Source organism: Bombina bombina, chromosome 10 (genome assembly GCF_027579735.1).
Source record: "Bombina bombina isolate aBomBom1 chromosome 10, aBomBom1.pri, whole genome shotgun sequence".
NCBI classification, from domain to species: Eukaryota; Metazoa; Chordata; class Amphibia; order Anura; family Bombinatoridae; genus Bombina; species Bombina bombina.
The window spans coordinates 98,591,416-98,609,637 of record NC_069508.1 but is presented as its reverse complement, the minus strand read 5'-3'; the positions used below and the strand labels follow the sequence as shown (position 1 = coordinate 98,609,637).

The window sequence follows — 18,222 nt, the reverse complement described above, 5'->3', positions numbered from 1 at the left end:
TGAAGCATCAAAAATAAATATGTAGGTAAAATTCTCAGCAAGGGGAAAATACTGTATGTGTATTTTTATGTCACGTTGTGATTGAGCTTTATTATGTGCAGAAGGCGGTTACATTAATTTAATATGGCATATCCAAGGGCAAAAGCACATAGGTGCTGAATAGACTTGGCATGCGGATACAAGCTTTATTTTCTTCTCAAACGGGAAGAGTCCACAGCTGCATTCATTACTTTTGGGAATTCAGAACCTGGCCACCAGAAGGAGGCAAAAACACCCCAGCCAAAGGCTTAAATACCTCACCCACTTCCCTCATCCCCCAGTCATTTTTTGCCTTTTGTCACAGGAGGTTGGCAGAGAAGTGTCGGAAGATGAAAGATAGTCTCTTATGGAGGGTAGTACTATTCGAAATGGGACTGGAGTTTTAAGTAATCCTGTCAGCCTCTCAGTGAGAGCATGGCTGAATGTTAGAGTCAGGAGATGCAGGGAGAGTCTTTCTGCAAAACCATCTCAACTCCTGTTAACAGCTCCTTAGCAATCAGCGTTGACGAGTTTCGCTGCCTGCTTTTTCTCTCAAGTCCATGTCAGAAGCGAGGCTACTATCTGTCACACTTAATTCCGGTAAGATCATTTCATTTTAATTTGATGATTTGAAAAGTAATGTAAACAAAGAAGCCAGGGTCTCAGTGGGACTCCTTTATCTTTTTAAGGAATCAAGGGTTAATTTCTCCTGAGGGGGGTTATTGAACAGAGGGGACTTTAATCATGTTTGTTATGTGATTCTGTTGCTAATGTGTAGTGTTATTTGGGCTTGTGGCTAGATCGGAACATAACGGCCTTTTCTTGTCAGGCTGTGCAACCCTTGTAGGCCATAGCATGCTTTTTTGCACCTTGTGACGAGGTCACGCTTCTGTACTCCATTTCCGTATTCCTGACCACGTGGCGACGGAGAGAGTCTGTTTTGCTAGCTGTCTGGGTCTCAGGAGGTGGTGAGTGCCCCAGCCATTGGGGGGTGTAAGGTGCCATTTTTTATTTTTCTGTCCATAATTGATATATACCAAGTTATGGAGGATTCTGACTTTTTGAAGACCTCTGATTCAAATTCTACTTCTTGTGAAGAGCGTGAAATGTGAAATGGCCCGGGTAATCCATGCCCATCAGTTATGTTCCGAATGACACTCTAGAGTGCTCTCTTCTCCCAATATAGGGAACTTAGAGTCCATCGAGCCATCCGCCCCTGGTGAACCCATATCTCGTACGGTGCGTCCCCTAGAACCTTTTTTGGCTATGCAAGCAGGTGTCCCTTATGCCGTTACCCTTTCTCCGGTAGGTGGCTTGTTTCCTCCAGAGGTTACAACACGGTTCCGCACGGCCATATCTATGGCTCTGGCGCATTTACATCTTTCAGAGGAGGTGTTGCTAAGATACTGTCCGTGTTATGTTAATCGGGGCTCGTCAGGCGTGGGATCCCCTGGGTCAGATTAGTCATCTGGGGAAGCAGTCTCCTCTGGAGCTTCAGGGGCCCAACCCTCGGGGTCGTCAATTGCCCTGGCACAGGTAAGTCTTGCTTTTCGTTATAGACTGGCGCGCCTTTGTGTCCTGCTACGGCATGTTTTGGGCGGTGCTGGAGGATCCCAGTACTAATAGGCTAAGGGATCCTCGGTCTTCTGTTCCAGATGGCAAGCTGGGTTAGATGTGTGGGGATGAGGTTAATCTCCTGGTCGTCTTTACTTTTCCTTTTTTTTTGGGTATCTTATTCCAGTTCTGAGCTGTGGAAGAATGGGGTCTTTGACTGGCTGGTCCCGTTGGTGTACCCATTCTTCTTGGGCGTTCACCTGCGGGTGCTGCTGTTCTTTTATTTTGATCCGGTTAGGATGTATTTTTATTTATTTTTTAATAAGCTCATGTCTTTTATGATTTCTCAGTTGGAAAATATTTCTTCTCTGGAATTTGATACTAGCGAGTTAGTGGTCGCTTGGGCACTTCCGTGAAAGTCGCATGTTAAGGTGTTAAAGTACATTGTTATGTTTTTAAATCCTTTTATCGAGTCCTCGTAGGGTCTCAAATTTTCTGTGGCCTGGTTCAGTTTAGAGTGCCCTATGTAGCAGGTTGGTCCTGATGGGGCACTATTTCTGTTCCTTATGGTCTATATCATCCACGTGGTGCCGGTGTAACCGGCTGACCTGGATGGGTGGTGAGTTGCTTTCTCGGAAGAGGAGTTTATTATTCTTAGTGTCTCTTCAGATCGAATAATCTTTGCTTTTTGCTAAGTGTTTTCGTGAAGTGAATCTTCCCTCAGTTCCTGCAGGGCTAAAACATGGTAGAGGAAGCCTTCTTTCCCAAATGTCAGGCTGGTTCTCGTTCTGCCTTTAAGTGGGGCATCAGGGGATTGTACTCAGTCTTCACTGTCCTGTTCCTCGTGGGCGGGGTTCCAGAGCGAATCCTACTAGGGATCAATCTGGGCGATTTCTTCTTCATCTTCTGTTTTGAGGTTCTCCTCTTGGAATCTGTTTTCCTTGATGACGGTCTCTCTTCCTTCGGGTTGAGGTTAATGGGCCTTTTGTCCCCTTCCTTGGGGTTATCTTCGGGTCATCTGTTTCTGGAAGTTAAAGCCTTTTGGTTATTCTAGTTCCGGGAGCTCGTCTGCTCCCATATTTTTGGGAGAGGTACAAATTAGACTGTCTCCCCTCTTTCCTGTGTCGCCCCCGCATAGGCGTTTGTGGGTTTTCTCACCGACTGGGGCTAGGATACATGCTCCTTCTTTAATCTTCAAGCTGTAGGGGTGTTAGGGAAGTGGATCCTGAGGATCTTGGAGTCTTTTGTTAGCTTCTCTACCCAGTTTCTAAGGGAGATGTGGCGTAGTGGTTAGCTCCACCGCACCTGAAGCAGGAGGTTGTGGGCTTGAACTGTTTCTCTCATCCGTTTTGTGATTCTGGTGGCAGCTAGTATTCCTAAGCAGAGTTTTCTGTTTTCTCATACGTTAGTCTTTGGACTTAGTGGAAATTGTCCCTAGAGCCTTAAGGCCTTCCAGAGTGGCTGCGTGACTTCACCATTTCCTATCACCCTTTATGTTGGGAGTTGTATCCCGCTGTGGGTGTCCTAAGCTCTTGGTGGATGGGACATTTAGTGAAAGTTCAGTGTCCAAGGTGTCTTGGATATGACTGTGATTGCATTGCCTCTGGTGCAAAGTCTACTCCGGATGGGGTAACCTAGTGGTTCCTCAGGGGTTATTAAATATTTAAGCCGGCACCGAGTTTTCGGGTGCCCAGGTTTGTTTGTCCTGCCTTTGAATGGAATTTTGGGGGTTTATATCCATATCCCTTAGGACTGTTTTTCTCTCTTGCAGGGAGATTTAGACTTCTTACTGGGCCGGCCTTAGTGGCTGGATGTTTTTTCTTTCAGTAAATGTCCTTTTGAGCTGGTCTATAGCTTTACGCTTCAGCCCCGCTGTAGTAAGTCTGATGGCTAGCTTAGCTGTCTAATGAGTGGACGGTTTGCAGTTTGGGTCCAACGGCAGCCATTTGCACCTTAATTGTGTGCTAGCAAGCTGTTAAGTTCTGGCTTCGCTTTCTCATCCTTTAAAGAGTGAATTTGACATTCCATAGTATCCGTCGGGTGCTTGGAGGTATTTTTTATTCCTCTGTTTAGTGGGGTTGTTCCCCCTGCCTTGCGTGCAGGATGTCAGTGTGTAGGGATGGATTTCTTGTGCCATGCCTTTACTGTAGTTATAGTAGAGGGTCTCCTTTTGGGAGTGCCCTTTTGTCTTCAGGAAGGGGGCTGTATTTGGGTTATGGAACTCAAGCTCTTTAGGGGGGCTGGACTTTTTCCTTCCTGCAGGTCCTGATGATCAGGGTACTTTTAATCCCTAAGCCTTTCGGACATTATCAGTCACTTTGGTGCTGGTTCCGTTGCCGGAGCGAGAGTCAGGGATCTGTCTGATCTGTTGATCTTAGCCGCGTATCACAATTATTGTGAACCTTCTTAAGATAGTGAGCTTGTGGTCAGCCAAACCCCTGGTTCTTTTAAGAGAGGCGTTGCCGGGGATCACTCCTCGACAGGTAGTTTTCTCTACCGGGTTCTTGGTTCGGTTCCTTCTTTTCCTGTCCCTTTTTGGGAAGGTCCTGTCCTGCACTGTTTTGGAGTTCTTCTGAAGAAGAAGGTCCTGTGCGGTTTTATAGCTAGGGTGGCGACCTGTGGTCGCTAAATCCTTATTTGTAGCAAGACGCCTATGGCTTGGAGGAGCATATTCAGATATCTGATGCTGTTTTTCAGCGGCTCCTGGGGACAGTTTGTCTTTTGGTTGCTCTATTCTATTCTCATACACACATATACGCACACACACACACTCACACACATATACACACATATACACACACACAAACATACACACACATATACACACTCACACACAGACGCACACATATACACACACGCACACATACACATACACACATATACACACTCACACATATACGCACACACACTCACACATATATACACACACACATACACACACACACATATACACACTCACACACAGACGCACACATATACACACACGCACACATACACATACACACACATATACACACACATATACACACACACACAAACATATACACACTCACACACACACAATCATACACACACATATACACACTCACACACAGACGCACACATATACACACACGCACACATACACATACACACACACACACATATTTATATTATTGTCATTTATTTGTATAGTGCCACAAACTTCTGTAGCGCTGAGTACAGATAGGGGTATACAATGACAAGGATTTCTGATAAAATACAAAACATAAGAGACTGAACAAATCTAGTACAGGGGGGAAGAGGGCCCTGCTCTGTAGAACTTACAGTCTGCAGATTTAAAAAAAATATATATATATACAGTATATATATATATATATATATATATATATATATATATATATATATATATATATAATTGCAGATATAACTAATTAAAGGTACATTAAAACCTTGTAATTACATATTTTATAGTGTCTTGCAATGGATTAACATAGCAGTGTCTAAACAGTTTCATAACAGATTAACACCTTATTTGCTGCACTTGTTTTTCATTAGTCAAGCTTCACTCACCGCTCTTTCTAATTTAGAGGAGACCATCTGGACGTGTTACTGCAGTAAATAGTAGTTACCTCTGCCCTTTTGTTCACAAAACTTGCATTGTTTTTCAGATCACTTTAACTTTAAAGTGAGACCCCTACCATTGTAAGTTCTAAGTTCTCCCTCACACTGCAACACAGAGTTCATGTTTTACATTTGGACTAACTCACTACCAGTTATTGACAATCTTCTATCAAATATAGTTAATTCTATTCCCTTAGATAAAGTCAGTGAACCATAAGTTTGTCCATTATCACCTGCAAGGGCTGTTTGTCCGATAAACGGATTTTAGAGCAGTGAATGGACATGTTGGACAGAATTCTATATAAATTATATCAACTGATTAACCAAATACTGCACCATAACTGATGAACATGATTATACACTTGCAAGCTGTAATCTCTCGATGTGGTGTAGCCCTCTCTGGCAGTTGAGGAGTTAAGTCTCACCCTTATCACAGTAGCTGCAGTAGTTGGATGTACAGAGAGGCGATGCCATTTCTCCCTTTCTCTACCCCTTTGCTTTAGCAGTGCTTTCGGCCATTACTCCATGACTAGTCCTCACTCAGGTTCCATGTGCCTGTTGGATTTTAGGCCCCTCAGAGACAGTAATTCTGCACACTCTTACCCATGTTTATGAGCTTGACATGGGTTAATAAATGTATATTTGTATTGGCTGCTATATAGTTACAAAATAATTGCATAAATCACTGTGCGCTATAGAATCTGTTGGCGCTCTACAAATAACTGATGATAATAATACCACAACTTTATTTTCTTATCAATACCTCAAAGTATTCACCAAACAATTTCACTGTTTTACTTTTGTTTTTGCACTGATATAAAAAAGCATAACACCTTGTAATTATTAGATTGGGAATTTTATGTTTTCTTTTTATTATTATTAGTGCTGACTCATTTGATGAACGCTGTTGTATGGAACAAGGAAAGGAAAGTTCCTTGGCAGAATTAATTCTACTACATAAATAATAAAGTCAGTTAATGCCATTGACAGGTTGAAGGTTATTTTTGCCACCTCATAAGGATTGCATAGAATATAGTTTAGGTTGTCTCAGTGATGATGCAAGATACAAACAGAATGACAGTGGTGCCTTGAAGTAATCTGATCCGTGCTGCCTTATTGCATAGACACCAGGCTCTTTATAAAGATCTGAGGAACCTTTATTCATACGATGCCTCACGTCAGTAATTATCTGTTCCACCCACTGGCTTCTAACATAAGTCTTATTGTTTTATGCCCTTTACCTAATATTTGAGTCTGAATTTCAGTCAGCATCTTAGCTCTATAATCTAGTTTCTTTAATTAGCTTGCAAAGAAAAGCAATATCAGGATTGCATATATTTAAAGGGACACTAAACCCAAATTTGTTCTTTAATGATTCAGACAGAGTAGGCAATTTTTAGCAACTTTCTAATTTACTCCTATTATCAATTTTCATATGTTCTCTTGCTATCTTTATTTAAAAAGCAGGAATGTAAAGCTTAAGAGCTGGCTCATTTTTGGTTGAGAACCTGGGTTATCCTTGCTTATTGGTTTGCTTAATGTAGCCACCTATAAGCAAACGCTATCCAGGGTGCTGAACCTAAAATGGGCTGGCTCCTAAGCTTTAAATTTCTGCTTTTTAAATAAAGATAGCAAGAGAACAAAGACATTTGATAGTAGGAGTAGGAGAATTGACAGTAAAATCATTAAAGATTTTTTTTTGGTTTAGTATCCCTTTAATGTAGGAATCCATCATTTGAGTCTAAACCTATTTTTAACTGCTTTGTTACAGAGGGGGGTGGCATATTGATATGCAACGTGTTGTTGCGCCCTTCTCTGGATGCTAAGGGGTTAAAAGGCCTGACAAATATTTTTGATAGAAATAAGTTTATAGACGTGTGAAGATTAAAAGAACAAACTTGTGTCCATTTTTTCCAGTTTGTGCTGGTAGAGGAACCCCTCCCTTTCTATGCTGCTTGGACCTGAACATTTACTCAGACACTTGTCTCTGCATGCTGCTGTACACAAAGCCACTTGCTTGGAAGGATGAATCCCTCATGTGTTCTATGTGACTTTGTACATATAAATAAAGAGGTTTTGATAACATCATTTTCCTTCTTTTGCTCCAAAGATGCAAATGTAAGCTCAAAGTTCTTGTCTGATGGGATTTTGCAAGGGTTGGCAGAACGATCTGTCTTGTGTGTGAGCAATACAGATATCAAATTATAAATAGTGAGCTTGCCATGTTAAAGAACTTTCCAATTTACTTCTGTGATTAATTTTGCTTTGTTCTTTTGGTATCCTTGGTTGAAAAGTAAAGGTTGGTAGGCTGATAGAAGCTTAGGATAGTGCATGTGTTTTTAAAAAGCACTCAGTGGCAGCAGTTTGCAACTTTGTATAAATTTGTTAGAAACATTGTTGCAAACGGCTGCCAGATGACTAAATACACATGCACACTCCTGAGCGCACCTAGAATTACTCTTTAACAAAAGGGTATAAAAAGAACAAAGCAAAATTGATAATAGAAGTACAATGGGAAATTGTTTAAAGTGTCATCCTCTATCCAATCGATTTAAGTTTAATTATGACTTTACTGTTCTTTAAGCTTCTATATGCGCTTAAATATATAGCTATATATGAAAGGTAGATCATTTCCAACATTCCACTGTAACTAGTAGCTTTTTACTCTGCATTCCGGTGAGAATGTTTCAGTCTAACTAGATACATAATTACTCCTCTTTTTAGTAGTTTATTATGCATAAAATAAGTACAGTCACCTTAAACAGTGAAAATAAAACTGAAAAGATTTATAGTCAGACAGATCTCAAAAATGACATCATTCTCTTACATATAGCTGGTCTATTAACTTAAAAGCCTATAATAGTGCTGTTCTAATCTCCTGTGTGTCACTTTCATTTATAACTCATTTACTATGAATCAGCTTAAATGAAAGCTCACAGCTTCTCTATAAAACACGGCAAATTGTAATGAAGCTATTCAGTAATAGCAGCAAGGGGTTGCATGAAAACCATATATAAATATATACATATATCAAAATAACAAGAGTATTGCATTGAGCAATGATACTTTTTTATTGGACTAACTATACATTTATAAGATGACAAGGTTTCGGAAGTGTCTTCCTTTTTCAAGTCTGAAGCAATACTGACCAATTTGATGGAATTTACAGATTATATCTTAAAACACAGGCTAAAAAGACAGAAAGTGTTACAGAGGTCTGATTGCAGGAGGAGGAGGGGGCGTCATAAAAATCATGAGGGGGGTTAAGGAGACAGCGCCATACAGTGTCCAGTGAAGGATAACAGACATTATATCCCCTGTCAAAATCTCTGGACTAACACAGATACTCCAATCAACGTGTATATATACTGTGTGTGTGTGTGTGTGTGTGTGTATATATATATATAGTATAGTATTAAAAAAGTCATATGTTAACCCTCAAAAAAGTAAAATGCTGTGTATATTATTGTATCAGACAGTCTCAATATTTATCAGTATATCCATTTGGACTCCTCTCCCTATTATAGATTTGTTTACAGAAAAAAAAACAATTGTTATCCCCCAAAGTTAGAAAATACAGAAAACAATTCTGCACTTTTCATAAACACTAAATCGCCATTACACAGTTACACACACACACACACACACATACATATATATATATTTCTACAATAAGCATAATGTTTTTATGTTGAAACTTTAAAAAAAATAAAAGCCCCTAAGTAAATGTCTTAAAGGATCATTAAATACATTAGAATTGCATAATCAATTAAATCATGATAAATAGACAATGTAATAATTAGTCTGCATTTAAAATTGATAGTGTTTATTTTTCTGACAAATTAAAGTTTTTTTCCATTTTCCCTGCCCCATGTTTCATGTGACAGCCATGAGCCAATCAAAAATGCATATTACAGATCCAGTTCAACTCCATAAAAACACGTTTGCTATTCCTTTATGAACATGGACAGAAGTATAAAATGTTATAAAATGTTTATATAAGGTTGCTATAGTGACTCTAGCAGATAATAAGGTTGGTTAAGGGCTTGCTGTATTCCATGAGAATTGGAAGAACTTGCTTGTGTGCTGGGTCAATACAACCAATTAAAGGCTGTAGTATACTGGAATATGCAGTCCCTATAACCCTGAGGAGACTGGCTAGCATGCGCTGATCACTTCACTCCTTGCCTGTGACCTCTCCAATCTTATAGAGAAACTTTACCAAACTGGCTGAGGTTTTATTTATTTATTATGCAAAATCAGAACATGCACAGTTTTGCCTTACGTGAGAATTTGTATTAAAGGGACATGAAACTCAATTTTTTTTCATGATTCAAAGCATTCAATTTTACACAACTTTTAGTTTACTTCTGTTATCAAATTTGCATTGTTCTCTTGGTATCCTTTGTTGAAAATGATATCTAGGTAGACTCAGGAGCATCAATGCTATGAGTTAGCTGGTGATTTGTGGCTACACATATATGCCACTTTTCGTTGGCTCTCATGATGTGTTCAGCTAGGTCCTAGAAGTGCCCTTTTTCTTTCTCAACAAAGGATACCAGGAGAATGAAGCAAATTTGAAAATAGATTGGAAAGTCATTTAAAATTGTATGCTCTATCTGAATCATGAAGGGGAAAAAAATTGGGGTTTCCTGTCGCTTTAAGGCATATTTTAAACTGAGAATGCCGGTGACCAGTCCTATATTATCTATGGATGTGCTGTGTTTCATTTTAACCCTTTAAGGACACAGCTTTCAGTTTGCTCAATTGTTTTATGACGGAAAAATTCCGTCATATGTCCTTAAGATATTAAATAGCTTATACATATTGTGTGTGTGTATAATTTAATAAACAAAAAAGAAAGCATAGACAGGATGAAGTTTACAGATCTCACAAACATCTTTGTAAATAGTTTCACCTTTGTCCCCTATTACAGTAGGTCACCGGCTTCTATACTCTTAAAGGGGCATGAAACCCAAAGTTTTTATTTCATGATTAGATAGAACATACCATTTTTAAAAAGTTTTCAATTTATATCTATTATCAAATTTACTGTGTTCTCCTGTTATTCTTAGTAGAAGAGAATACATACGTAGTTACTGTGTACATATCAGGAAAACTATATGGCAGCAGTTTTGAAACAATAATTTTCATCACTAGAGGGCAGCATTGTTTGCACAATGTATAATACCTTGCAAGACTGCTGCCATATAATGCTCTAGCTCCTGAGCCTACCTGATTTTCTGCAAAGGATGTCAAGAGAACAAAGTCAATTTCATAATTGAAGTATAAAAGAACAAAAGTGGAGTTTCAAACAATGTATTTGTAACTAGATTTAAATAGTTTTATGAGACAGGTGTCAGTAGTAAAATCTTTACATCCTGTTTGCACAAGTATGTGTAATAGTTGATGCTGATAGTAATAAAGTATTTTTGTGCTCCGTGTTTTGTAAAGCACTGGGCTGTGTGACACAATAGTACACAAGTAGTACTATATCATATCATTACACTATCTTTACCCTGCGTTTCTAATAAGCGTGTCCGGCCCTTACACCGTTCGGCTAACAAACAGTGGGGGGCAGCATGGAGCGGAGGTATTATCTTCACTTTCCATGCAGTACTCGGTTCCTCTCTAATCTGCTGTAATGAATAAATAGCAGCTAGAGAAGGAAGTAGCTGGAACAGCCAACTCCCTCTGTCCAGTCCAAGAAAACAAGTTCCCAGTCACAGCATGTGTGTCTTCATTCTGCTCTTGGTATTGCTACTGTGATTCAGCTTGGGAGGTAAGTCCTGTCTGCAGCATTGTTCCGCAGCTTCGCCTATGGTTTAAAGTGGCTTTTGCTTGGCTAAATATTAGATGTTGTTTCTCTGTTGCAGCAAGGCTGACATCTGCTCCATTTGTTTGCTACGCTATTCCTGAAATGTGCTGTGGGGCAAAACCAGCTGTTATCAAGCAGCATGATGCCTGCGCATACACTGGCGTGTGCAGCAGTTTAAAGGGACGTTTAGTTGTCTTTAGTTTGGTTGCTTTTCAATAGGAACATTTGCAATACTTGTATTAGAGGACTTAAAGGGATATGAAACCCAAACATTTTATTTTGTGATTCAGACAGAGGATACAATTTAAAAAAAGTTTCCAATATATTTCTATTCTCAAACAAGCATATCTAAATAGGCTCAGTAGCTGCTGATTGGTGGCTGCCCATACTGTAGATGCCTCGTGATTGGCTCACATAGCATTGCTATTTTTTTTCAACAAAGGATATCTCAAGAATTAAGCAAATTAGATAATAGAAGTAAATTGTAAAGTTGTTTACAATTGTATTGTCTATCTGAATCATGAAAGAAAAAAATTGGGTTTCATGTCCCTTTAATGTATATTTGCTATCTTATACTAAAGTGAAGCAAAATGCAGTTACTGAATGTATTCACACGAGATTCTCTGCTGGAATTTTAGGGCATCTTAAAGGGACATGAAAGTAAAATTTATACTTTCATGGTTCAGGCAGAGCATGTCATTTTAGCCAATGTTTCAATTTACTAATGTATTTTGTTCTTTTGGTATCTTTTGTTGAAAATCATATCTACATAGGCTTAGGAACGGCAGTACATTGCTGGTTATTGGTGGCTATACACAAATGCTTCTTGTTATTGTCTCTCCAAATGTATTCTGCTAGGTCCCAGTAGTGCATTGCTGTACTAGAGCTGACTTTAGATATGTGTTTAACCCATGTGCAAAGCCAAAAACACATAACAAATTGTAGCATTTTCTTTTTTTGCATGATTATGTCCCTTTAAGGGTGTCACTGAGAACTATGGCTAACAGTAAAGAGATTGTGTGTGATCAAGTGGATCAACTAAAAGGGACGTTAGCATTCAGCAAAACACTTGGGCATTGAGACTGTAGAGCAGATAGCCAATATTTTATTATATGGAAAGTCCCAAGAGCTCAGTTTAAATGCCCCATCACTTGGAATGTTAATAAGCACCTTGATTCTTCCCTTGCTTTCCTGACATTACCTTTATACAGATATTGTGTGCAGCTGTTCCCTTTTAACTTATTTGCTGGCCACTTAGTGCAAGACTTGTTGCTTTCCAAACCACAAACCAGAGATCCTTTTATCTGCGTGTTTGTGTACACAAATGAACCGTGTAATCATTGGGCTGGAATCTCTGTGTGTGGAGAATAAATCAGATTGTTGAACTGATTTTGTGTTTCATTGTATTTAGCAGGAAGACCAGTCAGACCAGTAAATAAACAGGCTATGCCCTGCAGGTATGTGTAAGGATGATGTAAACAGCTGACCACAAAGCTATACAATAAAACTAGCATCTCAGACATCTCATACTATGTATTGGTACTAGAGCAATTACTTTTTTCTCTTAAAGGGAAAAGAACATAAATTAGTGTCCACAGAGTAGTGTGAATTAAAATACAAAAAAACAATATTAAGATATTTGCTTCACACCAGGGGCGTATTTAGGTTTTGTGCTGCTCTAGGCACTCAAAATTCTGCTGCCCCCCACCCCAGGTTTAAGGCCTTTTTTTAGACATAATATTTTTGGGGCAGGGTGTAAAAAATTTAAAAAATTATGTATTTTTAAGTAGATGTTCACCAGGGCTTGCATTCACTCTGGTCACACACACACACACACACACACACATATATATATATATAGTAAGACATTATTTTGCAAGTCAGATGATTAAAGTGTTTATATCAGAAAAAAATATCCTTCACTGTATGATAGTTTGTCAGTAGGTAGTTGTTTAACCTTAAACATCTTCTTTGGTGATTGACAGTTATTTAAGAAAAATATCTGCTTGGATAAATATGTAATGAATATACAAACTGACCTTTAAAGTACTTAAAAAATACAACAGTAGTTATGATAGGAATTGTATCCTAGGGGATAAAGTCACATGATACAATCACAATAAAGTATATACTTGTATTGTTTCTGAATGTATTAAATGCATACAACATATTTTCAGTTGTGTTTTAAGTCACATAGTTGTATAGATTCAGTAATAAATACTTATTCTTTGCATGTATGACGGATAGACAAACAATAAATGTACAAGTATTTAGTGACTAATCTGTTTAAGTATTTTAATGCCTAATGAAGATGTATTGAAGGGAGAAAGGCATATGCTGTTTCACAGTGGTCACGTTGTAGTGCACACTGCACTGTGTAGTCTATGTGAGTCTCAATCACGCAGTGGAGCCAGGAAGAATACCACATTCCCTTTCAGTCCAGGCCAGGCTGCGCAAGTGAGCTCTGCCTCCACTGTCACCACGTCATGCGCACCCACATACAATCCCATAGGATAGCATTAGCCGGGTCAGCCATTTAAGTCATTAGTAATTGGTTGATTTAGCCACCCGGCCCTGAGTTCAGTAGAGTGGCCCTAGAGGCTCAAAATTCTGCTGCCCCTTAAAAATCTGCTACCCTAAGCACCGGCCTTGTTGGCCTATGCCTTAATACGTCCCTGCTTCACACTCTTAGTATCCTAGGTACGCGCAGAAGCAGCAATGCAGGAGTTATACTATTGTCATTGGCTCAGCCAATGTGTTCAGCTAGCTCCCAGTAGTATATTGTTGTTCTTGAGCCTACCTTGTTTTACTCTTTACTGACATGAAAACCCATTGGTTTTTTTTTGAGATCCAGATAGATCATACAATTATAAACAACTTTTCAATTTACTTCTATAATTAAATTGTGTTTCATTCTTAGTATGCTTGGTTGAAACAGCAGAAATGAAGTACTGGGAGCTAGCTAAACGCATATGGTGAGCGAATGACAAGAGGCGCATAAGTGCAGCCACCATTTAACAGCTATCTCCCAGTATACAGTATATAAATAACATACAGTAAACAGTATATTAATATAACAGTGCTGGTTATGCAAAACTGGACAATGGGTAATAAAGGGATTATCTTTTTAAACAATAACAATAATAAGTAGACTATCCCTTTAAGCACATGCACAAACCTTTCCAAAACATTATTCCCAAGCAGACTCATATCGTTTTACACTTACAGTAACTTTGTCCGTGTTTATTGCAGGCGCATATAGTGAGTGCTGCACCTACATTAGGATCACATTGCACTTAGGGTACTCTTCATAACTGTCATTATTGATAGAAAAATGACTCAAGGATGTCTTATCACTTAAATTGGATAAACATAGTGTGTTGGAACTTTAAGCAATCGCATAAAGACACAGTTTGGCTTTAGTGTAACCATCTATGACAGGCAATACTCTTGCGTGTCCTAATTTATTTAAAAAAATCATAGAATCGTAAGTAAACCTGTTTATCTGTCAGACAACATATCTGTTGGCAGCGTTAAACAAAAGCAGTGTCATTATTTCTTGCAAATATTTGTTGCACTCTATTGCAATAGAAATTGAGCTTCCTGAATAGTAAGTCAGGAAGTATCCTAACCTCTGTATAACAGAATAAATTGCTCTGAAGTTGTTGACTTTAAGCAAGGAACACATTCACGCTCCTAAAATAGAAATCCCTTAGCTGCAATAAGAGAGCTCCTGGCCTACAGTGAGTATCCTGATAAAGCTTTCAGATAGACTGTGACTTGTTTTACAGAAATGAATTGAGGTAAGGTGTGTCGTTGGGGCATGGGGAAGGGCAAGACTTTTTTTTTGTTCTGTGTCTTGTGAAACTTAGCAATACACATACAAATATAGATTCACCTCAACTGTCTGAAAATTTTCCATCTACAAAAATGATCATTAGTTACAGTATGAGCATCACACACATCCATTTGACCTGTTTTAGAGATTACACTGTAGTAGTTGAATACGTTTAGGCAAAGAATAAGGTAATGGAAGTTGTAATCTATTTGTGTATGTGTAGTATATACAGGTATTTCACTGCAGCTATCTTAGGCAACTAATAGGTTTAACAAATTGATATATCCTCTCCAGCATAGAAAGACAGACTGATAATACAAGATTAATGATTGATAGGCAACTGATAGTTATAGTAAAATAAAATGTTACTTTACAATCTAACCCAGGTGTTGACAGATTAATTTGAAACCGAGGGACCAGTCAGAATATTAATTTAAGGAGACAAAATCATTTTATGTAGCAATATAGGTAGACAAATCCAAAAAGTTAGGAGCCAGGACCATAATTTTAGGAGCCTTTCTATGAACAATAAACTTTTGATTTTACTTCTATGGTATTTAGGAGCTGCAGAAAGTATCATCTTAAAGGGACAGTAAAGTCAAAATTAAACTTTTATGATTCAGATAGAGGATGCAATTTTAAACTACTTTCCAATTTACTTCTGTTATCAAATGTGCTTTGTTCTTTTGGTATCTTTTATTGAAGAGTAAAACTAGATAGGCTCATAATAGCTTGGGAGTGTGCACGTGTCTTTAGTAATTTATGGCAGCAGTGTTTTGCAACATTAGTACTCTATGGCAGCAGTGTTTTGCAACATTGTATAACAAAGCTACAAATAATGTTGCAAAACACTGCTTCTATAGAGTACTAACGACACGTGCACACCCCTGAGCTCTAATGAGCCTACCTAGTTTTACTCTTCAATAAAAGATACCAAGAGAATAAAGAAAATTTGATTACAAATGTAAATTGGAAAGTTGTTTAAAATTGCATGCTCTATCCGAATCATAAACCTTTAATTGTGACTTTACTGTCCCTATAATGAAATTGGCTTGGTGTGTCAGGACTATTTTTAGCAGGTGTATTCAGCATGAAGGTATTTCATATTTGAGAGAAGGATCTGCACAACTAAAATCTTAATAACTGTATTTAATAAATGTCACATCTGATATATTTGATAGCTGGTAAAGTGTATAGAGGCATCAATTTCTGGTTATAGACATCTGTGCCAAGTAGATAGATACATGTGATTTCTTGTCTATCAGTATCCCGCTGGTGGGCTGTTTTGCTGCCAATTGTGACATTTTCCTTGGCTTTTCCTTGCTCTGCTATTCATGCAATGCTTAAGCCAAACTGTTGCATTGCAAAAAAAAAAAATCACCATGAATTGCTTTGTATTTGTCAGCTAAGTGGTTTACTGAATTTGTTTGAAAGCACTAAAAGCTATAAAGTGTAGCAGAGCATCTGTGTTGCCAGCAGCAAATATATTTTATTGGTGGAGACGCAGCGTGCGAGCGTTACTTATTGTTGTGCATTATTGTTTTGTGTTTATATTCTGCTTTTACATTCTGCTAGTTAGTTTACCTCTCTGCAGCTTATATGTTGCTTGACAACGCACTGATATGTCTATATGATCTCCCTTGATAGAGAGAAAATCGGAGACTGCAGGAGACCAGCATGAGGCTAGAACAGGAAAATGATGACCTGGCTCACGAACTGGTCACTAGCAAAATTGCCCTGCGCAATGATTTGGATCAGGTAAGGTCTGATTATAAAAATAAGTTACACTGCAAACCTCTAAATAGCAATTACCTGTCAGTCTTGTAAAACACAAAAAATACAACAGTAAAAATGTAAGAATGTTTTCCTTCTTTTAAATTGTAATCTTTATTCAAATGTAATAGTATGTCCTAGTGTGTATTACCTATATATAATGTATGTATGTGTATATATATTAGTAAATAGTCTCCACACTTATAGCTGAAAATTAGAACCGTAACTCATGATATATATTAAGAATAGTAGGAAGAGTTTGCCGGATTGTTGTCATATTAGAACTGAATGCATTACATTTACTAGTGTTGGTTTGTTTGTTTTTTGCCTGCAGGCGGAGGACAAAGCTGAAGTATTGAATAAGGAGCTTCTGCTAACTAAGCAGAGGTTGGTTGAGGCCGAGGAAGAGAAACGCAAACAGGAAGAAGAGACAGCCCAGGTGAGAGCAGATTCCAAATGAAAGTTGAAGCTTCACAACTAATTGACATAATTGTGAGGCTGTAGGAATTTTGGCCGCATTCCATCAGTCTAATGGGTTGGTCTGAAACTATAAGCAGAAGTTCGGCTTGAGCTGAAGTTTGCTTCTAGGTCATTCATTTGGTTCAGAATTAATTTTACCCAAACCAGAGTTCCCTCAGAAGGTAAATGAATAAAGCCCTGGGGCAAGTCTGCTCCAATATAAAAAAAAATCATAATCATTTTGATATTTCAATCTCTCTACCATATAATATATATGTTCAAACTTAGAGAAAGATCATACACTATGTTTAATGTATCACTTTTAACCAGTGTTTCTATAATAGATTTTTACACTTAGATTTTGCATAATTTTTATTTACCAACCAAGCTCTATAATCATAGACCCATATGTCCTGGCAATAGCGGTTATCAGGTGTTGCACTTACCCCCTCTTCACGGCTCTTGTCTGTGTCCGCCTAGTGTGGAGTAGCCGTTCGGGAGACCTCTCTCCTGGGCAATGCGGAATCTGGTTGCCCTAGCTTGGAGCCACACTGCTCCCACAAGCTGCTCGATCCGGACGCCGTGAGCTCTCACACGTTCTGGCTAAGGCATACAACGTCATCGTTGGTGCCGACTCTTGGGGGGTAAGTGATTCCAGAATCACTGGAACCGCTTCACAGACTGCCTTCAAAGCCTTGTGCTGCGAAACTGGAAACAATGCTTCTTGGGAACAAACTGCATTAGCTCCTGGAGCTGCTCAATTAATAAATACAAAAAATTGTGATCTGGAGCTGCAGTAAAAACTTGATGCTTTATTTAATTGCCATTAAAACTGGTACAGTAAGTTAGAGAAGCTCACGCGTTTCGGCTGTTTGCCGTACTCATAGCTCTCTAGCTAGTATGAAAGAAGTAACATGTATTAGTACTATCAGTATGGTCATAATGAAAATGTAAGTAGACAACGAAATTTGCAGTTAACATTTATACCTGTAATGAATGTGTTAACTTAACAATGGGCCCTTAGCCAATCACATGATTTTATTCCCTTTAAAAGGCCCATTAGTACAAAGGGAGCTAGAGAGCTATGAGTACGGCAAACAGCCGAAACGCGCAAGTTTTTCTAACTACTAAGGGCATGTTGTTGTCACGTTTTCTTTTA

General features: G+C 38.5%; 1 protein-coding gene across 2 annotated transcripts in view; it reads left to right on the top strand.

Annotated features, from left to right (window-relative positions):
* Positions 1 to 18,222, top strand: part of RABGAP1L (RAB GTPase activating protein 1 like) — a 1,244,335-nt gene that overhangs the window by 1,206,395 nt on the left and 19,718 nt on the right. For both annotated transcript variants that reach the window (XM_053693261.1, XM_053693262.1), the window contains 2 exons: positions 16,479 to 16,589; positions 16,939 to 17,043. In XM_053693261.1, the coding sequence (XP_053549236.1) occupies positions 16,479 to 16,589; positions 16,939 to 17,043 (216 nt within the window). The remainder of the gene's footprint in view (positions 1 to 16,478; positions 16,590 to 16,938; positions 17,044 to 18,222) is intronic.